The following is a 20,423-nucleotide window of genomic DNA, read 5'->3' as shown; positions in this document are numbered from 1 at the left end:
ATATGCTAATTCTAAAAATGTATGACAATCTAATGGGATCAAATTAAGTGATGAGATTGACTAGTTGGCGGAGGCATATAAATCATGACCTGCTATAGTATCGTTTTTTTATGACATACTGTACTATAACTTTATGACATACTATACTAAGACGTTTTTATAACATACTATGACTCTTCTGTGAAATACAATACTATGTATATGCTATATTTTTATGGCATATTTTACTATAATCTGTTTTGACGTACTATACTATAACTTTTTATGAAATAATATACGATGACTTTTCTGGCAGATTGATTTCCGCTCTGGAAAGCCACTGAAAGTATGGTTGTTTTCAGTCTAGTTCAAGAAGTCTTGAACTTACAGTTACAATAAAAAAGCGTCTCACATAAAGATGGATTTGCCATTTTTATTTACAAGTGCTGAAAAAATGACACAGGGGACAACCAGTGTAAAATCTGTACATAAATTCAGTTGCAGGTTTCTTATATACACGAGTACTGAACAGGAACGTGAATACACTTTCTGTCATGCATGTAACAGAGTTCAAAACACAGCTAAAGACACGGCGTAAAGATGTCTGATTTAGTTGTAGTCCATGATGCTCGGGCTGCTCATTCTCCCAAAGGGAAGGTCGGATGGATCACATAGGAGCTGACAAACGAAAAGCTAAAGAGCACAACAGAACATGACGGAATTCATACACCCTCCAAGACATTTAGCACAAGTCATGAGGAGCTATTACAGCAAGTAAGAACACACCAGAATTTTTGAGTAACGGCCCACAAGTCCATAGTGACGAAACATCAAGGCAAGATTCAGCACATTTCCCCTGACCGACTGGAAAACGTGGGATAGAATAGAAAAAATTAATCCCTCTTGATGGGCAAAAAAACAAAAACATTCTATGAAGGGAAGTTGACGGTAAAGTGCATAAAAGCTTAAAATCAAAAAGATGGGGGGGGCAAAAAGTAAGAGGTACTCCACTAAACCTTGCAGCACACACAGCTTAACGATGGAGAGAGCAGCTATCGGGATTGTCAGGTCAACTGTCTCTCCAGCTTTGTTCTACGATGGCAGACACGCGCTTCTCGTACTCCCGCTTGTTCTCCTGGTACAGCTGAGCGGCCTGACTGTTGGCGGGACTGTTGGGGTTTGGTTCATCAAGCAGGGACTGTGGGAGGAGAAGAGAAATACTGGCATAAGCACGGTGTTAGGAAGATAAACATGTCATTCCCTCTCTCATATCTCTTTTATATTGCTGTCTCCTTAAAACAAATGTATTTATTCAAGTTTCTCACCAAAAACTACAGTTCACAAGATTACACTTGAACGCGTCACGATCGCGTTATAACTACTTGCTCTTCGCTCGGCTAGAAGCAGGACTGTGCGAGGGAGAGACTCGGTGCGTCGCTGCGACTACTCTGAGCAGCATGCATGAGAGTGAAAGACAAGACAATAAGTGTCTGATTAAGTTGTTCAAAATGGTTTTATGTTTGTTCCTCTGTGGCTTATTTTGGACCTGTAGTTGTGACAAATTGCAAGCTGTTGGTCTGACAAAACAAGACACTTGAAGATGTAAGATTGGGCTCTGGACATTTTTCTGTTTTCTTACATTTAAAGTTCAAAAGATGAATTTCTTAATCGAGAAAATATTCAAACTATCAAATAAATCGCTACTGAAAGTAAATGCAAGTAGCAGCCCTCCCCATCAGTATCAAATTCTAAGTTTCACCGTATTTTCAAACATTACCATTAGCGTAGGTTAGCACAGGGGTTCATTTTGTACAATTGTATATGTGTATTAACGACTGTAGTCTAAATCTTGAATAATTACAAGTTAAACATCAAATATGTGATCAAATAAAGGTCACAGTTTCTCAACGTTAAAGATAGGGTTTGCTTTCTGTTTTGTGTTACTGCCTGACTTTATAACATATATGAATATATTGTTGTTTACCTGGATAGATGTAAGAATAGAGGACACATCATATGTTGGACTCCAACGATTCTGTAGGATGTCCAAACATATACTTCCATCTGCATAGACTGTGGGGAAACAAAAACAACACAATCAAACACGACCCATGAATAGCAATACTGTAATAAGCCGGAAGATAGTACAACAATCCTACCATTTGGATGAAACATCTTTGACACAAATCGTACTGTGGGTGGTTTGTTGGGGTATTCTTCTGTGAACTCTACAATGAGTTTAAATGTACCTGGGACAGAGACGGGACACAAAAAAGACTATCTATGTAAATATATTCCAAATAACATGCAACAAAGTGACAACATGCCGTACTAAACTAAATAATAATGACTCAACAGAGTGAGATACTCACCATCCTCAAAGGGAGTTCCTTCGGGGCTGTGAGTGTGACGTTAGACAAAAAGGGATTTCGTCATTCATTTTGAACTTCACACACACATTTATAACATCTATAGCTGGGGGAAAAAAATCTGTCCATGTACATCACGGCTGTGCATCGATGTCTTACCCAAATATGACTGCATTCCACGCCATAATGTTGTTTTCCGATGGGGCACCACTGACGCCAGCAGGCGGGTCCTCTTGTAGCCTTCATAACAGAAAGGTAAAGGGTTATTGCAGGACTTCTAACCCATACTCCACGAGCAGAAACTAGATTTATTACGCCAGTCAGGTCAATGCCATGATTGACTGAGTACTTTCCTCTTGACAATAAGCCAAATTCTATTTTTGAAAGTAGGAGTGACCCTGAGTAGTCTACTACTCAATGTAAGGAGCCTCATTCGACAGTCTCGCAGTCAAATCGTCACACTGGCTGAAAAGTGTGGTTATGAAACAAAGGATTATTCCAGTCGGGCTCTATGGTGGTGCTGAATGTCTAATTTGACATAGAATAGCTTTATTTCTCCCAATAATATTCTATTTTGGTGTAAATATCAGCCTATTAATACTGTTAAAAATGTGAAAATAACTCAGGTGCTTTCTATCAATCTCCTTGGTGTGTGTCAATAATTCCCAAATGTATGTTGAAGGGGAGGGAATGGAATTGGGGCCTGTACTCTGGACAGCGCCGCACCTTTACAACCTTCACACTGGAAACCACAGCGGCCATTATTTAGTCACATGTATCTTGGCAGCCGATCATTTTGTTGTTTGTACAATGAGAACAAAAAAACTGAAAAAGTATTCAACGATCAGTCGACGATATGCAACACTTGACCAATCCCATCCCACGTTTATTTTCAAATAAACCTAACTTTACCTTTCTGGCCAGAGTAAGCAGACATTAAAAGTATTACTGATTGATTATTGTCCCACCCTGGTTGTACCTTTTACACATTTAACTCTGGTGATGTTTAGTATTTTAGCAAAATGCAATTCAGTCTTCTGAGCAAATATATACACATCACATTAGCAACTAAGCAACTGACTCTGTAAATGAATGAATCAATCAATCACGTAATAATGGGCATTGTAATTGCTTGCCAACTACAGTGCATCATTTTGAGCTGATACAAACATTAAGGTCATTACTAACAGACCCTCACATTGTGGCAGCTTGAAGTCCAAGCTAGATTTGAATAGGGGGACATTTGTGAAAAATGTTGTGATTAACTGTATCCTAAATTCAACATCTCGTTGATAACAAAATAAAATAATTACACGTCAGAGCATTGTGTAGGTAATGGAACAACACTCCTCTTCTCGTCACATGGACCCTTATAAACTCGTTAACAGTTAAAGGTTAACGGTCAGAACGGAGTTAATCTCTCACACCTTGTGACACAAACCGTAGGACACATATTTGTCTAAGTCAAATACGCTCAGTTGCAAAATTAATAACAAACTATAGAAGCATGTGAAAGATTTTAATAGCTTACTTTTGATGAACTGTTGTACTTTTGTAGGAACCGAATGGTAACACAGCTAATGTTGGTTAGCATCGTACATGGTAACAGAGCTAATGTTGGTTAGCATCGTACATTATGCCAGTTAATGTTGAAGAAACGAGAGCCTTAAATCCACGAATCATTAACGTTGGATACGTTGCATTAAATGTGTTAAGCCAAAGTATAAAATAGCAAACCAGTCTCTTGTCACGGGCATTTAAATATATAGTATATAGAGTTAGCTATCAGCTGTAAACTGTAACTCTATCCTGCTAACTTACACATCAATGCTAGCAGCTAGCAGCGTTAGCTTCTAGCTGGCTCTGGGCGAAGCGCTTTTACTAAATTAGTGTTATTTCACTTAAATATTTCAGGTTCTTAAAAACACGATGCGATACACCGTATTTGTGTCACGTTCATATCTATGGTTCAGATCGGTGAGTCAATACGTTAATATATTAGTATATATAAAATATACTGGTTAGCTTTGCTAAGCTAACGTTAGCTGTTTTTGACAAATCATAGCCAACTAACATCAACCGGTTAATTCCTACCCATCAACTTACCGTTTAAAATCTCTCATAAGTCTCCTTCTAGCCGGGGTTGACATCGTGTACTCGTGACACACGTATTGATAACCTCAATTATTTGATCGAAAACGTTATATTGTGTTTAATGGTTATTTTTACTTCTTCACAGTGGGCCGACGCTTTCCGTCGTTCTCTAGATAATCCTGACTCTCTAGTTAGCCCAGCTAGGTTTACCGGACGATACCACTCTTTGGAAAGAGGGGGAGACTATTTAAAATCCCGAGTTCAAAATATGTTTTTGCAGAGGAAAATGAGTACAGGTATTTTTGCCGTTAAGAAAAGATATTTTGAAAAGTACATTTTGTTGTATTATCGGCAAGATAGTTATATATCACGTTGTTTTATTTGACAGGATTTTATGTCTCCCCCACTCGCATTCACAGTGACGTGGTGTTTGTGCAGCGCAGCTATGACGAAGGTCGCCCCCTCGTGACAGATGACTGTCAGTAAAGTATACTAAAGCTGAGCCTCTACGCAGGCTGGAGTAAAGCTGTATTATGGAATAAACGGGCTAACAATGCAGCTAGATCATGAATACACAAGATAGTAAAAAGATGGATCCCACTATATATGAAATAAGAGGAAGTTTTGGGGTTCGACAATACCACAATTTATATACAGCTAATTTATTATTAGCCAACATGGCATCTTTGCATGGATATGGATTTATTTGAAAAATAAGCTGAATCAAACTTTAACTTTTGCAAAACTGTTTTAATTGTTAATGAGTAGCATGGGTTGCACTTACATATTTTTTTTTATTCAAACCAAGAAGCAGGGATCACAGAAACGGAATGTAAATATTGGCAGTGGTTCAATGCAGATGCTTAGTTTAGCACGTCTATATACAGCGTAATCAAACTTTAATAATAAGCTACACAAACACTTTCTCTTTAACACAAACAAAAATCACTTCTTAATCAACAATCTGTTACATATTTCAATCCATCCACAACGACGGGCCTGCCCTTTACAAAAGCAAAAACAAAGAATTTCAATGAATAACTGGACCACTCAATGGCTTTAAGGCAAACTAATGCTGGCGTATATATATATATATATATACACACACATATATATATATATACATATATATACACACATATATATATATATATATATATATACACACACACACACACCAGGTATATATGACATTCAGGTAAAAAGGACAGCCTGTCAACGAGATCTTCTGCCCTTTAGGATCCATGGTAGAGGAGCATGGTTGTGAAGAAGGCATGGTCATACAGCTGCTCTGCTTTCACAGACTTCTGGTGCTCCACCTGGCTGCCTGCGCTGCCGTTGTTCTCAGATGAGTCGCTGTAGGAGAGTTGGCCGTGGAGGATTTCTGGGTAACACCCAAATGGAAGCTCTGGTTGATTGTGGCCATTTGAGGAAATATCCTCACCTGCCACTGAAAATGAGAAAAAATGTCAAAGGGCATATATTGATTTGTGACAATATTCCTTTTTCTATAAATATGGAAAGAGAGGCAGGGGGGACTTAAGAAAAATAAACATTGGACTGAATTTGTTTTGCACAACTATTAAAGATGTTTGGAAGCCATTATGGGACTACATGTCAACACACTAGAGAAGAATACCTTTTGCTTTCACAAAAAGTTGATCAATAAATTGCCATGTACATTCCAGAGCCAAGTTCTGACCTCCTGTTTTAAATAGGTCACATCCTGATCTGTGTCATACAGTCACTGCTGTATGACACTGACCTAGTTCTGTCTCCACCGCGGTGTTTAAGCTCCTGCATCAAGTGAAGAAAACCTTAAATCTTTCAGACGCGTTGGCATGCCATAATCCAAAACCCAACATAATGAGCAGACACTATTTAAAGTTTAGTGCAATTACTTTCATGTATATATTCATAAGTCTTCCTTTGCATTAATCTGAAAATAATTCAGCAAAACTACCATAAGAACAGGACTTGACAGATGCACGAGAATACATCAAGAAAACAAACGTCCACCAGTCACATGTATAAAATGAATCAACATTTAATGATTTCACACAATCAGGTACAAAGCTAAACCTGCTCAGTACTAAGCATTGGATGTTCCAAACTGAATGACAACACACTCAAACGTTCCGCCATGTAGGGCAAAGTAAACAGAAACCAACTAACATGAACTTGTTCTACAAAATACAGAAAGAACACAGAATCTCTGTAACCAGTATCTATAAAAGTTGAATATTGTACATTAAGTTACTGTTCGACTATTCAACACAGCTCGAGAAATAAGGCTTTTTTGCGAATACATGCAAATTTTCTTGAGCAGTACCGTTTAAAAGTAACTACTGATTGTAAAATGGCCAATTACCAATTTCTAAAATCAGATTGGGTGTTATGTAACCTACAGACCCCCCCCCCCCCTTTGCTTACAGTAAACAGTCACCATACTTTGAGCATCAAATAAGCAGAGAAAAGCTGCACAGTTAATTGTTTATACTTTACAAGCTACATTCATGTTGGGATATGCTTTGGCATAAGGCAAGTATTGAATACAAAACAGCGTCAACTAATATGTGGTAACGGTTAATGTCAGAAGACATTTCCTCTGTGTATATTAATATTATATATTTTATAGAAATGTCACCGCCAATCGAGCTTTATTTAAAATCTAACTATACTCAATTGAATCGAATAAACTCAACTTGGGGGGGAAACATGTAACTAAAGGAAACCATCCAATCAACATTTAGATACATCTCCCGCGTATATACTCTTTTCTCTGATAGAATTGCAAAGAAACTATTTTTCTAACCTATTCAGGATGAAAGTCAGACGTTCCCAGCACAATGGAAACATCTTCATGACCAATGAAGTTCACCTTTATGCTATTATGCAACGATGCACAATATGACAAGCAATAAAGACGACCCTGACTTGTGTCTATTTGCACTGGTGGCCCGGCCGTGTCGAGGGGATGCCAATAACTTTGAGTTTTCTGGGATGCTGCTATATAATTGTGCAAAACAAAACTCATCCTATCATAAATCTACTAAATAAAACCATTACAACAATAATCTGTATATGTGGACGGATGCGTTAAATATAGCTGTATAACAAAGAAATCTCAATATATTTAACCATCCGAGTAGAACTAGGAACATGGAAAAGTAGAAAATACAGAACACACACACGGCTATACATCTTTTTAAATGTAGCTTACCACAAAATCAAAACAAATGCACTCCTTTATGCACGTGTTGTGCAAAAATAGCCAGACAATACCAAAAAGATATACTGCACAAAAGGGGAACATTAGCATGTGGCCTCTACAGGTAGGCATAAGAGTTGGTGCAGCGACACGGGGTCTGCATCGATGCCACAGTGATGACCTCCAGCTCTTTAGTGGCAGAGCCAGACCGGCCTCGTGCCCCCTGGTCCTCACACTGATCCGTGAGCCCCGGCCCTTGTGGTGGCGCAAACCCACTCAGCCCAAATGCAAAGGGTCCTGGCCCACCTGAGGTTACGGTTGCCGCCAACTCCATGTTCGTGCTCTCCATCTGGGCCTGTCCGCCGCCGCCGCCCAGTGGCCCATTCCCATTAAGAAACTCTGGTGGCAAGCCCAGACCTACGAGAACAAGATGCAGACAAACGGAAAGCTAAGAACGTCAAACATGACAGAAACATTAGGCCATGGTGTGCTGCTTTTACAATTAATACGATACTGGATTTTTGAATTTGAATCATTCAGTCAAATCTCCAATTCGCCATAAATCCCTTTTTTTAAGTATCTTGTCATCCACTTTATATTATGGTTCTGAACTTCAAGCCCACTCTACTGCAGCACTGTCAGTTGAGAAAGCCAAACCGAAGCCTCGTTGTTCCTTTACAGTTGTTTAATAACAGAAAACCACCTACAGGTGATGCCTGAAGCTAAAATAAAGTTTGTTTAAAGTCTACAAATAGAGTACAGTTTATGTTGGTCCTCCATTTTTCCATGAAGGCCGACACACACAGGCCCCACACGTCTTGTATTTGTCTTAAGCATGACTGCATGTGCAGCAGTCTAAACTAATAAAAGTTGTTCCAGCTGGAGCATGCTGATGCGCCTTTTCCTTTCAAAGAAACCCTGAAAAAAAAAGTCTAACCGTAACCAAACACAGATTTGACGAGCTCAGTGACCTACCGTTGGATTTCACCTTCTTCACCGGGTTCGCTTCCATGCCGTCGAACGACCTCTTTCTGTTGGGCACGCCGTTCGAGAAGCTGCGTCCCTGGATGGTGGGACGAGCGTGGTGGCCCCCGTTCTGGGTCATGCCATTCAGAAAAGACCCGTTATGGGACTGGGCCATGTTTTGTTGGAAGTTCTGGGCATTGGAGAGAATCTCTGCGCACTCCTGGAATCCCTGGGCGTGGGCCAAGTCAGCAGCAGTCAGCCCACTGGCATTCCTCATGCTGCACAACGAGAAGGGCGAGTGTTAGGGACACTCACTGTACGCTTGAGTTACACAAATAAAAACACAAACAGAATAAGACACGCTCAAGCGCCCACACACATACACACTCATTAAGCAAGTATTCACTCTCACACACGCACGCACGCAGACAGACAGACACATAGATGTATAGAAATAGCCTGTGCTGCTCTACCCGCTCACATCATATTCGTCATCCTCATGAGATGACGACTGATCCGTTTGGATCATTGGCCTCTTCCATAGAACTTGAATCTTGACAAAGTTTCCAAATAATTAGGGAAACACGTCTGCTGCAAGAGGACATGATTAGGACAACTGTAGGTGTGCACCTGTTTATTCTGAGGAAAACCTGAAGCAACGGGACAAGATGACGAAGACGTTTCTATCAAATGATGGTTGAATCCAAGAGGAGGAGCTTCTTCTCGTCTGCAGGAGAAATGTGACATCAAGGAGGATTTTCTCTCTTTTTTTTTTGGCAAAGGGGTGAAAGGCCGCCGTCTTCTCACATTTCCACCGCTGATACTGCTCAAGGATTTCTGAAAAGACGCATCCAGACTCCAGCAAACTATTTAGCCATGTGCCAAATGTAAAGATGCAGAACGTAAACCAAAAGAGCGCCGACAACAAGTTGTAGTCCGGAGAACAGAGCGGTGACAAGAGACGGTGCAAAGCAAGATTGTAGAATTCTTCCAAGACAAGTACAAGGTGATCATCCGAAGGAAGGCGGGTATGCAAGTTGTATCTTCAGAGGACAAATCACAGAAGGACAGACTACAACCTTCAGCCAGTAGAAATCCAGGAATCCTCTGGCGGGAAGGTGAAGCTGTAGAGGCGTAGGCGTTATCTCGTCTCCAGAGAGATGAACAAGAGGATGAAAAGCTACTCTAGAGGCGTTGGTACCGCCATTCATTGTTAAACTTACGAGTCTTTGCACTACATACAGTTGTGTCAATCATATCCGGGCGCAGCAGGTCTGAGATTATTTTCAGAGTTCAATAATGAATGAGCAAACAGTGTTTCATAGGTTTTCAATATCCAGACATTGAGTATGGAAGCAATTTCACTGGAAAATAAAACCCTATTCCGTCTTATTAATGTGAATAACACTAATTTAATTAAGGATAAACTCTTCTTGTATATGTTTATCAGTGTGTTGTTGCTGCAGTTAATTAGTGAATATATTGCCAGATACAACACATTACATTGTGTCCTGCTGATGAGAAATGATTGTGGAGGAACAAATGTCCTCCTCCGACCCGGAGAGGCCTTTTTGCTTAATGATGAGAATTTCTCTCCTCTCCAAACGGCCAATTACACAACAATGCTGCACTTGTTCTGTGTCTAAATGTCATCGAACTGCAAAAATGAGTTCTCCAAGCAAACAGTCACGTCTTCGTCAAAGAATTGGGACTCTGGCCCACATCCAAGCTTATATTTACTATTAAAAACGTGACAGAAACCATGAAAGCTTTACCATCGGCAGTGTGTTCTGTATACATATCATCGTACAGAGGATCGGTTACATCCATCCGTGATTAAACTCTACTTCTATAAACACTGTATTCTATGTTATTTAACTCTACTGTTGACTGAAAACTAAGTGACATTGACTTCCACACAATGAATGAATTCAAAGTATGCTGTTTGCTCATTCATTTGGTTTCTAATTTCTTCTTTCTCTGCTAATTTGTCTAAACAGTTCAAGAGCTAGTGCACATTACAGACATTTGATAAAGAATTTAAGAATGAAAAAACAAGGAAAATTAAAATCACACAATAACTTGTTGCACATTACCCGTCCCCTTCAAAATTAACGCTTCCAAAGGATTTTCCCCAAAAGATTAAATTTATGTCAGAAACATCATGTTATGGTAAGGTAGATGGATCGGTCTCACTCCAAGAAAGATTTTTTCTAAATGGCGAAACTTTTTTTAAAGTCAATTCAACAACTAAGTACTATAAAAACATAAATATATATATTTCTTTGAACAGAAAAAGTTGACTGAGCAAATCAGTATGGACGATTTTAAGGAATTTACAGCATTATCTTATCCTTTAAGCAATAAGGAAGGAAGTCCGGTTCTTAACTCTGCAGCCTCTGGAGCCAAACCTCCCGTCTCTGGCTTTCTGTTTAGTTTCAAGTTTAAAAGAATTTTAGGAATTTAGGGAGTATAAGATCTCTGACAAAGCTCTCATAGAAACTCCCACATAGTTCTGGGCTTATCCCAGACTTGTTTTAAAGTTGTATCAAAAAGAAGCAAGGATGGTTTCACGTGCTGTAGCCTTACAACAGCAGATGTTAACACATTTATTTATGTTTTGGATCCACAAAAACAAAAGCTGGGTGTTCGGTAAACTCAGATTCTCCTCAAATTAGACGGAAATTCTAAACTATTTTGTCTCCTGAATAAATCCCTGTTGTTCACAGCATTCCTTTAGTGAGACCTGACATCTACAGTCAGCACTGATCCAAAAGATGGATAACAGAGTACTAGTTAGCCCAGTTTTGATATGGAAATTGAAAAAGGAAGCGTTAATTCTTTGATAATGCCTGGTATGCTTTGCTTTCCCGTCCTAAGCACACAATATGTGTCTTCTCTAGCTATCGTCTAACCCTCCAGAGGCAACCTATTATCATGCTACATGTTGACATGGGACTCACGTGATTAAAACCTGTCCATATTAAGGGCTCCTATGGTTAGTTCACAAAATAAAAAACAAAAAATCATAAAATCATAACAAAAAAGGCTAGATACAGGAACAATCATGGATAATAAGCAAAGCATGCAGGTCTAAAACTTTAGTTTTAAGTCATAAAAACCTAGCATTAAAACCAATCACCGCAAGAAATACCTCAACAGTTTGCCAGTGTGTAGATAGGAAGCGATAGTGAGAACACTCAATGCCACAACAGTGCGGCTATCCCAGGGAACGGGGCAGACTCAGCAGTGTCTATTCTTCCCCTTTCTAGGATTACTTGAAAAAACCAAGTCATTTCCAATTCAATGGCTGCAAAACATTAAGACGTACGGTTCTGTTTCAGTGTAGAAAACTTTTTTTTTTTGAAAACTTGTCACTTTCATAAAAGGAAAAGGTGACAGAAGATCAGAACAGACTGTGGTATTGTATAGGGTTAATACTGTGACATACAAAAGAAAACATTTCTGTGTATGAGGTGATAATATTTGATACAGTGAAATGACAGTGAATAACCATGGCAACAGGATGATTGTTAGCATTACACAGTTCAGTACATGATGGTGTGCACATCTAACCCGTCTAGCTCTGCTGCTCTACGCTCTCTGCATTACTCTCAACACCGGCCGCCTCGTAACACATTCCTGTCTGCTGCTAGCTAGCTAATGGACCACCGTAGCACTCTGAGGCTCATGACAAACGATAATAAACTCTTTTTAATGACGACACGTGTTAGAAATTAGAAAAAGGTTACTTCTTTTCTATGTTTTACAGGTAAAGTTAAGCTAATTTTGTCCTTTTGAGAGAAATGGATTTTGAATTATATTATGTTTTGTTTAGGAAAACCTTTCTTCATGTTAGGTCTTCTGTTGTACCTTTTAATTAAGACGCAAAGGCCGAGGATATTGAAGTACTTTGTGTAATTGGGATTAAATGGAGAGCCGACAAGGAAGTGAGCAAGTGAGAGCAGTTTCTTCAAGGCAGGGTAAGAACACGAGACTGTTCCGGGCATACCGATGTAATACTTGCTGTCCCAATGGAAACGTCTTCTCACTTTGTAATGGGACAAAGATAAGCAACACACGAGGATGATGAGCGCACTTTCCTCTTCTGTCATTCAAATACATGTATCCCTTCGACCGGAACCAGGACTCTCTCCAGTGCAGGCATGTGCAAGGAAAATGTGTAAATATGATTTGTGGCTTCGGTGTAGAGGTAGATGGGCTTTAGGGAACAGGGAAATAAATCCATCCACCATACTACTGGTATGTTAAAAACCCCAAGTTCCAGTTGATCTCGTATACTGTTCTTTGAAGACAACATTTCATGAAAATGGATAAAAGCCTCTGAGGGTGAAAGCTTTAATTCATATTTTGGACATTAAAATGCATCCAAATATTTTATAAATACCAGACTGAGGTATCGGGGCCCCTGACTCAAACCGGAAGTCAGCCATCAGGAGCTGCTGGGCGATTAGTGATCATCTGTGGACTCGCGGTTTCATGGTGCTCGGGAACCACAGTCGGCTCTTTACAGAAGCCATTTAGCAGACTGAGTGCGTTGGACCAGTGGTGGAGCAGATGGTGAGAGAGCTCTCTGAATTGCAATTCTGCTTAATGAATCAGAGATGGATCCATTTAGTGCAGTTTCTCCTGTGTATCCCCCCCCCATCCCCCTCTCTTCAACAAGCAAAAGGCTGACTATGCCAGTGCAAAGAGGAAAAGTAACAGCTGCAAAGTGTTGTAAAACACATTCCGCGCATACAGTTTAGGAGGAAAGATCACCGACAAGATAATTATCTCCTCTCACGAAGGAGCCGACCAGAGGGCCAGCTGTCCAGCTGCAGTCTTTGAGGTGAACTCAAGAGCAACACAAGATGTGAGGTGATGCAAAGCGTTTGATCAGAAGATGAAGGCTCTTTAAAAAAAAAAAGAGCTCAACAAGGTGAGAGGTTAGCAAAGAAGGTTTCCAGCAGGAAACATCTGTGATAACAGCAAGGACTAACAAGTTACTGACACAAAGTTCAGTGGCCCTACTATTGATGTTCGTGCAAAGCAATAAGTAAGTAGCATCATTGTTGAAGGTTGAATTTTGAGGATTTTTTTGTATTGATTTTTAAATTTTAAACCTGTTGAGTGTATTATGGATGGCTATGCAAGTTTCAATAAAGATATTGTTAAACTCCACGCAGTGGATTAAGAACTACAAATGGGAGTACTTCACTGGAGTTACTCTACTGAAATACTGGACAAAACAGCATCAATATAGCAGCAAACAACTGTGTGCAATGTAAAGATATAGTGGCGTAATGGCTACCTGAGGAGAGAGTAAAGTCGCTCTCCCTCTCCATGTGCTTTGTTTACATAGCTGCGCCTGCTGCGCATGCATTTTAGTGCATTGAGTCTCTCTACTAGGTTTCCCCCGGTACAATTGTTTTGCAATGATAGCGCTGTTAGCATCGTTAGCAGCCTACTCCATATTGAGAGTTGCATGGAGGATATAAATATGCTCGTAATTCCCAACAGAGTGCTGGAGCAATGAGTCCGGAAAACCCAGAAATGGGTTTGCACCTTTGCACTTACGGCGAGACATCTAAGCATCATCACAGCCGACCCTGGTCCGCTTTCAGCTGAGTGCTGTTGATGGTGAAGCCGTACTACCGCGGTGTGGTGGAGATAGTTTACAGCCCAGATCTTATTTTCTGTAATAATCCCAAAATCCTGTTGGCTTTATGTCGAGGGATGCAGTGCGATGTTAACTTCTGACCCTCTGTTAATATGCTCTGATTTCCATATAGAGAACCAGACGTGTACCTGGCTTCACTACACTGTACACAGTTGTTCTTAGATGTGAGACATTGTCAAGCGGTCTCCAAAGATGAAATGTGTGATCAGCAAACTGACGAGAGATCTTAAGAGATGGTTGAGAGCATGTAGGTATCCACAACATGCTACCATTAAAACAGACATTCATAAATAGTGATGGGTTATTTACAGGATAGTATCAACGCAACTGTAATGTCTTGTTGATTTGGTGAAATACTATAATATTATTAACTTTATACATTAACTACATACTGAATTTTCTGCAATCATGTTGCACTTTAACTAAAAATACAATATGAAAAAGATTGTAACTAGACATGCATTTATGATTTTGATTGACTATGAATATGTAAATTTGTACACAAAATCTAATCTATTAAGTCAAATGGCATATCGTTTCTGGAATTTTATGTTCCATTTTAATTTAAATATTTTTCTTTTTAGTTTCAGTGTCATTTAGCTTTCAACTTTTGTTTGGCTTTGATTCTTCTTTGTGTTTTAAAATTAGAACGCTTCAAAAATATGAATGAGAAATTTTAACTTTCTTGGTAACAGACATTTGAAACAAATACATTTTGAAGTTAGTCTAAAGTTATTTTGTCATGAGCCTCATTCCCACCCAGTGTGCCTTATTTCCCCTCCCAGTTGTGCCTCTATACATTTCTGGGTCATAAATTAAAAGAAATAACCTGATAATGAACTGAACTAAATGCATAATCTATAATCTGTAGGAGGGAAAAAAAAAATCACTCATCATTCTTATCATGAATATTACTTTTCAGCTGATAACCAAATGCACATTACCTCAATAAGAACTGAGGCATTTATTACATATATATATGCCTACATGAACACATTAACTTGTTTAAACAGGCAAATCAACCAGGAGTTTTGTGGAAAATGAGTACAAACCAAATCACATTGGTTAACAGTCAGACTAACACAAATAAAAGGGCCTCAGCTGTCAGGATCAACTAACCTGCATGAAAAGGTAGAACTACTTACAGTTCATGTATTTCTTCTTTGTGTTTTATGTACCTGGGGCCATGTAGTCCAATGAACAGAACACGGTGATACTTGTTTCATGTTGGCATTGTTAGCATTCCTTACTGGAGCCAGAGGTAACTGGATGCCGAAAGTCAGCCGAACTAGTTTCAAACGTCATTCAATGATTATCCTCGTTCCAATATTTCACTCTGGTAAACATAATGACATTTTTTTCCACTGACATCATTTGCTGGATTTAAAAAGACTACATAAAGATAATTTTCTCTACACACAATAAACTGAGCATGTGTAAACCCCCTGGTTGTTTTGGTTCTCTCGAGTCAATCATCAGAAGAAGAAAGGCGTACAGCTTGTTGCAAAAAAATGAAACTGCAAGTAAAACAATAGTTGAGCTGAGAAAGACTAAATGGCTCATTTAAATATGAATCTTTCATTTAAATTATGCTGCAACATTTAATGTCAGCTTCTTAGAATATAAGATATTACTCTAGCCAAAGAATTGATTTATAAAACTTTGAAAGAGTAACAAGCAGCTCAAAAAGTAATGTTTACATCCAGCAGTAGGTCAATTAAAAGTCCATTGAGTTGACTGTACAGGACCTACGAGTTAAGATGTGAAAGGCAACACAAAAAGTAACAATCATTTGTGATTGTTTAGTTTCCCTACAGGTCTGACAACATCTGAATTTAAGAAAACAAGAAAGACGGGTTGTGTCTCTTCTGCTTTTGTTAATGTGTCGAGTGCACCAACAACAATGTATCCTAGTAAACGAAAAAGCACACAAGGAGCTGCCAACTAAGAAGGTGTGGCTAAGTACTACATTTATGTAAGTTATATAGCCACTTCCTAAAATACCAGTAAGAAACACGGTGGCTGGTTACATACATAATGTAAATTCACTGTCTGATAATCTAGTTCATGTATTTAGCAGTTTCCTAAAATATTAAGTTTGCAACCAATTATGTTTGATTGATGCATTTTCATTCTATGCAACAGAACCATAGCCGTTTCATACTAAAAGTTAAAGCTTCAGAAAAAGAGGCAATGTGCATTTGGTCATCCAGTCAAGTTGTATATGTAAGACAGTAACCAAAACAAATATTAAAAGAAAAATCACACTAAGTTTAACAGATATCATGCAATATGGCTTACTATACTAAGAACAGTTCATCAATCTTTACATTAAGTTGTCCTCTTGTACATGTAATAACTGTGCTGGATTTACAAAGCTGGTACCTAATAGAGGCACTGTGCTGAGGTAATTATCTACTTTTATTAAACACAACTATTCCTGAAATCACAAATATAATTTGAAAGTGTGTGCTGAATATGAATGAACGGTACTTAATTCCTATGAAGTCAACATGTCTTTGCCAATATTATTACACAAAGAGGTCAACTTAATGTGAATTGTTGCAACGATAAACAACAATTTCAAGGAATAACAAAATGTGTAACGTTTTCAAGGGAGCGCCACCAATTCTGTTAATATTCTCATATAAAGTCTGTCGTGATCAAACTGTCTTTAAGCTGGACTAAAGAATCATCACTATTATGTCAAGTGAACTTTAGCATTGTGCAACAATGACAACATGTCAAGCTAACTAAAAGTCTAATCCTAAATTAAAATTCCCAGCTATTTAATAAACTGCATACAATCATTAACTAAAAGCACAATTCTTTGGTGTACAATTTAAACACCAGAATTGATCACGCATTAATGGGACATGGTGGTGTTTTATTGTAAGGATCATAAAAAGACTTAAGTCTGTACTTCTCTTGAAAGTTATGTTGAAATGTTAAAAATATGCCCAGCACTGTTTCACAGTTGTGTATACTGTACAATCTGAAGTTAGCATTTAATAGAGCAGCTTCCTCCTGGCTAAGTATCCAAATGTAGAGCTCCAACTTCTTCTATTTGCATGTTTCATAAAATTGTTAACATGTACAATCTAACGTTCAGATCTGTAAAGTTAATTTGCCGATCCTCTGCACTTAAATGCTACATTTAAATGCCGTCCCTGCTCTGATTTGGTGGCGGTCCCTTGCAAAGGTGGAACTCAGATGTTGGGATAGTACAGAGGAAAAGAAATGAAGACACAGATCTGATCACAGGACTTACTCAGCTTTCGCTCCCTGAATCAAGAGAGCGTTGATACACTCCAGACTGCCCGCACGAGCAGCCTTGTGGATGGGCGACTCGCCCACATAGTCCTGAGCGATGACAAAAGAAAGCAGTTGCACATAAAAAAAAGCATGACTGTTATTGTGCACGAGAACAGTGGTAAGGAGCCAAAACACTGTTTTAGATACAAAAATATGTTTGTGCGAGTATTGTTTTGATTATATACCCTCCCTAACTGCCTTTTGTCTCCATTTCCAGTTAAAAAAACAGAGGTGTAACAGGGCGTAACTCTACACCACCACCCACACATATTTACAGTTACACAATAGTAGGAGTCCCGATGGAAGAGAGGGAGGGGAAAAACAACATACCAGAAGGCTTTTTCAAACCACAATGTAATGTGGGAGGAGCTTAAATACTGCAGAAATATTAAAAATCTAAGAGAGAAGGTCACAAATTGTAGTTTATTTTAAATTGTGCTGAGAAAATTCAAAGCCAACTGAAAGAAATGCGTTTCATGACGACGACAACTGTTATGTAATCCGTGACCTACTAATCTGATTTCTCTCAGCAGTGCAGCGGAGCTTAAAATAAAGCCCTGTGCATGAGGCTGCATGGAAGTACATGGAGGCGGAACAAAGACTAAAAATAAAGAGTGACGAGTAAAACACACGACGGTCTGAGAACAAATACAGTCTCAGGAAATGAGATGACCATAACATGGAAAAAAAAAATCTGGTTGAGACATAAATAGCAACAGTAGATTGTGACAGGTCGTGACCCCACTTTAGATTGATCCTTTCTTAATGGGATCAGTCAGAGTTCAACCTCTCACACTGCACTAGTCTTTTATCTCACGCATGTGTACCTCCGCCTGTATCCTTTTGAGGTGTTTTGGGGTTGCTGTGGTTTTTTACGTTTGTTAAATGTTGAGTCACATGTAGTTTACTGTCTCTTTGTAATGTGCTGCTTTGCTTGCACAGTTGAAATCCCCCGGTGTACAGCATGCAGACATGTGTTTTAGTGTGCATCACGATGTCGTACCTGTCTGTTAATATCTGCACCAGCTTGGAGTAGCCATAACAAGCACTCAGGGTGGCCCCCAAATGCAGCAATGTGAATGGGCGTCTGTGCAAACCTGGAGGTCATCGCATTCACGCCACAGCCCACCTGAACCAGACGCATCACACACTCCAGCTGTGGAGACACAAGGAGGGCAGCTCATGGGAAAGTCAGACGGATAACAAAAGGCATGCGCAGTGGTTAATTCATTCCTCGCTTTCCAGGAAGCCATTGGGCAGGTATAGACAAGTGGACTACAGTAGCTGCTTAGAGGCAAAAAAAAAAAATGCAACACTATTGCCTTGCCTGAGTACACATTGCTGTGGGCATGCATCCAACTTCTATGCACACTGTAGGCCCTCCCTTTCTAAAGTGTACCTTAGTTAGTGTAAAACAAATCTTAGCCTAACTATGTGTTTCTTCAGGAGGAAAGTTGAGTTGCAAGTACACCACATGTTATAAATATAACTTTAGACAATTATTTCAGAAGATGAATAGTCATTGGTACAGTTTTATGCTCACATTATCGCCTAGTTTTAAATTATTTAACGTTAAGTGTTTATTAATGTCAGTGACGTTTAAATTAATTAGCGTAAGTTAAGCTAACGTTAGCTGAATAAACTAGCGTTATTTTGTTATTGTTCCTTTGTCCACCTCTCATCTAACTTACTGTTAAAATGGTTCCCGCTCGACGTGAGGTTTTTACTCGCGGAACATTAACATGATTTAACTATATTGAAAGCGTTATTTTACCTAAAATGTATAATTGTACCGTTTATGTTAACATCCGTTGACGTTAGCTAGAGAACAGTATCAAATGTAACCTTTATGGTCCATTGTCCGCCACCAGTTAACGATGGCTGCTTGTCGGTCCCAACGGCTAACATTAACCGTTAACGGAGGAGGGAACATGAGAAAATGGTCGAGACGAGGATCATGTCGGAGACTGTTGGCGCTCATTCTGGCCACCATTCATTTCGGGAAATCGTGTCCCGCTAAATACCCACAGCTAGCGACTGAGCTAACCTTTCCGAAATGCGCGGCCCAGTGAACAGGCGTCCAGCCGTAGAAAGTGTCCTCCACCGAGAGGTCAGCCGGGTTTGAGGTCCCCTGAAGCAGGGCGCACAAGGCACCGACGTCTCCATCCCTGCAAGCCCGATGGAGAGGGAAGCGGCTGTTTAACACCTCCTCGCTCGAGAATCCAGACTCCACACCCACCGACATTGTAGCAAAATGGATAAATAACTACTTTAAAATAGACAACAACAAAGACTACCTATTGTTTAGCTAATTCTTGTCGCTGATAGCGTGAATGTGAATCCCGACACGCGCCACCCTGGCTCGTGTGTCTTTCTGCCTGACAACACAAAGCACTTCAGCAGAGCAGCGAGGAGCACGCGTCGGTGTGAAATTTGAGAAACGCTGAGTGGGCTGGAAACTCCGGACTGGATTCACATTCCTGACTTTTTTTTCTTCTTCTTCTCCTTCTGTGTGTTGCTGACTGTTTCTGAGCCGTGTCGCCACCCTTTGGACAGTAGTAGGCCTATCGTGGGTGGCCTTTGTCTGCCACTAGACTCAAGCATTTAGTTTAAGAATTTGTCCTCTTCTGACCACCAGGGGCCAGACGAACCTCAAAGATAAACGGGACACAAACGTGTTTACCAACCAGGAAATGCAGGCCCCAGGGCCACAAAAGTGCAGTGGCCCTAAAAGCTCCAGGCGTATTCTGTGTCAACTTTTCGGTGCTTATTAAATTGAATATTGGTTTGGGGCTATGCACTACTG

General features: G+C 39.6%; 2 protein-coding genes across 3 annotated transcripts; both read right to left on the bottom strand.

The window, feature by feature from the left end:
- Positions 1-398: 398 nt before the first annotated feature.
- Positions 399-4,638, bottom strand: ube2al (ubiquitin conjugating enzyme E2 A, like). Its single transcript, XM_076107059.1, has 6 exons — positions 4,455-4,638; positions 2,508-2,588; positions 2,352-2,377; positions 2,139-2,228; positions 1,964-2,052; positions 399-1,177 (listed from the first exon to the last, which is right to left on the bottom strand). Exons 1-6 carry the CDS (start codon positions 4,496-4,498, stop codon positions 1,049-1,051), a joined length of 459 nt encoding a protein of 152 aa, XP_075963174.1. The 5' UTR covers positions 4,499-4,638; the 3' UTR covers positions 399-1,048.
- A 533-nt stretch (positions 4,639-5,171) lies between these two features.
- On the bottom strand, positions 5,172-20,201 carry ankrd10b (ankyrin repeat domain 10b). 2 transcript variants are annotated; one of them, XM_076107057.1, is made up of 6 exons: positions 19,665-20,192; positions 18,621-18,773; positions 17,574-17,665; positions 8,629-8,897; positions 7,960-8,070; positions 5,172-5,892 (listed from the first exon to the last, which is right to left on the bottom strand). In XM_076107057.1, the coding sequence occupies exons 1-6, from the start codon at positions 19,860-19,862 to the stop codon at positions 5,678-5,680; spliced, it is 1,038 nt and encodes a 345-aa protein (XP_075963172.1). In that variant the 5' UTR covers positions 19,863-20,192; the 3' UTR covers positions 5,172-5,677. The 2 variants fall into 2 exon arrangements, with proteins under 2 accessions (XP_075963172.1, XP_075963173.1); XM_076107058.1 differs by lacking the exon at positions 7,960-8,070 and having other exon boundaries at positions 19,665-20,201.
- Between the last annotated feature and the right edge of the window lie 222 nt (positions 20,202-20,423).

This window comes from Anarhichas minor, unplaced genomic scaffold (genome assembly GCF_050575085.1).
Source record: "Anarhichas minor isolate MPS153535 unplaced genomic scaffold, ASM5057508v1 ptg000004l, whole genome shotgun sequence".
In the NCBI taxonomy this organism is placed as follows: Eukaryota; Metazoa; Chordata; class Actinopteri; order Perciformes; family Anarhichadidae; genus Anarhichas; species Anarhichas minor.
The sequence above is the reverse complement of the archived record's forward strand: the minus strand, read 5'-3'. Positions and strand labels throughout refer to the sequence as shown.

Coding starts and splice junctions, on each gene's coding strand:
- ube2al (XM_076107059.1), bottom strand. CDS start 4,498: ATGTCAACCCCGGCTAGAAGGAGACTTATGAGAGATTTTAAACG. Junction 2,229..2,351: donor AGGAACTCCCTTTGAGGATG/GTGAGTATCTCA, acceptor TCTCTGTCCCAG/GTACATTTAAACTCATTGTA. Junction 1,178..1,963: donor CTATTCTTACATCTATCCAG/GTAAACAACAAT, acceptor CTCCTCCCACAG/TCCCTGCTTGATGAACCAAA.
- ankrd10b (XM_076107057.1), bottom strand. CDS start 19,862: ATGTCGGTGGGTGTGGAGTCTGGATTCTCGAGCGAGGAGGTGTTAAAC. Junction 17,666..18,620: donor GTGCAGATATTAACAGACAG/GTACGACATCGT, acceptor GTCATCGCTCAG/GACTATGTGGGCGAGTCGCC. Junction 8,071..8,628: donor GAAGAAGGTGAAATCCAACG/GTAGGTCACTGA, acceptor TTGTTCTCGTAG/GTCTGGGCTTGCCACCAGAG.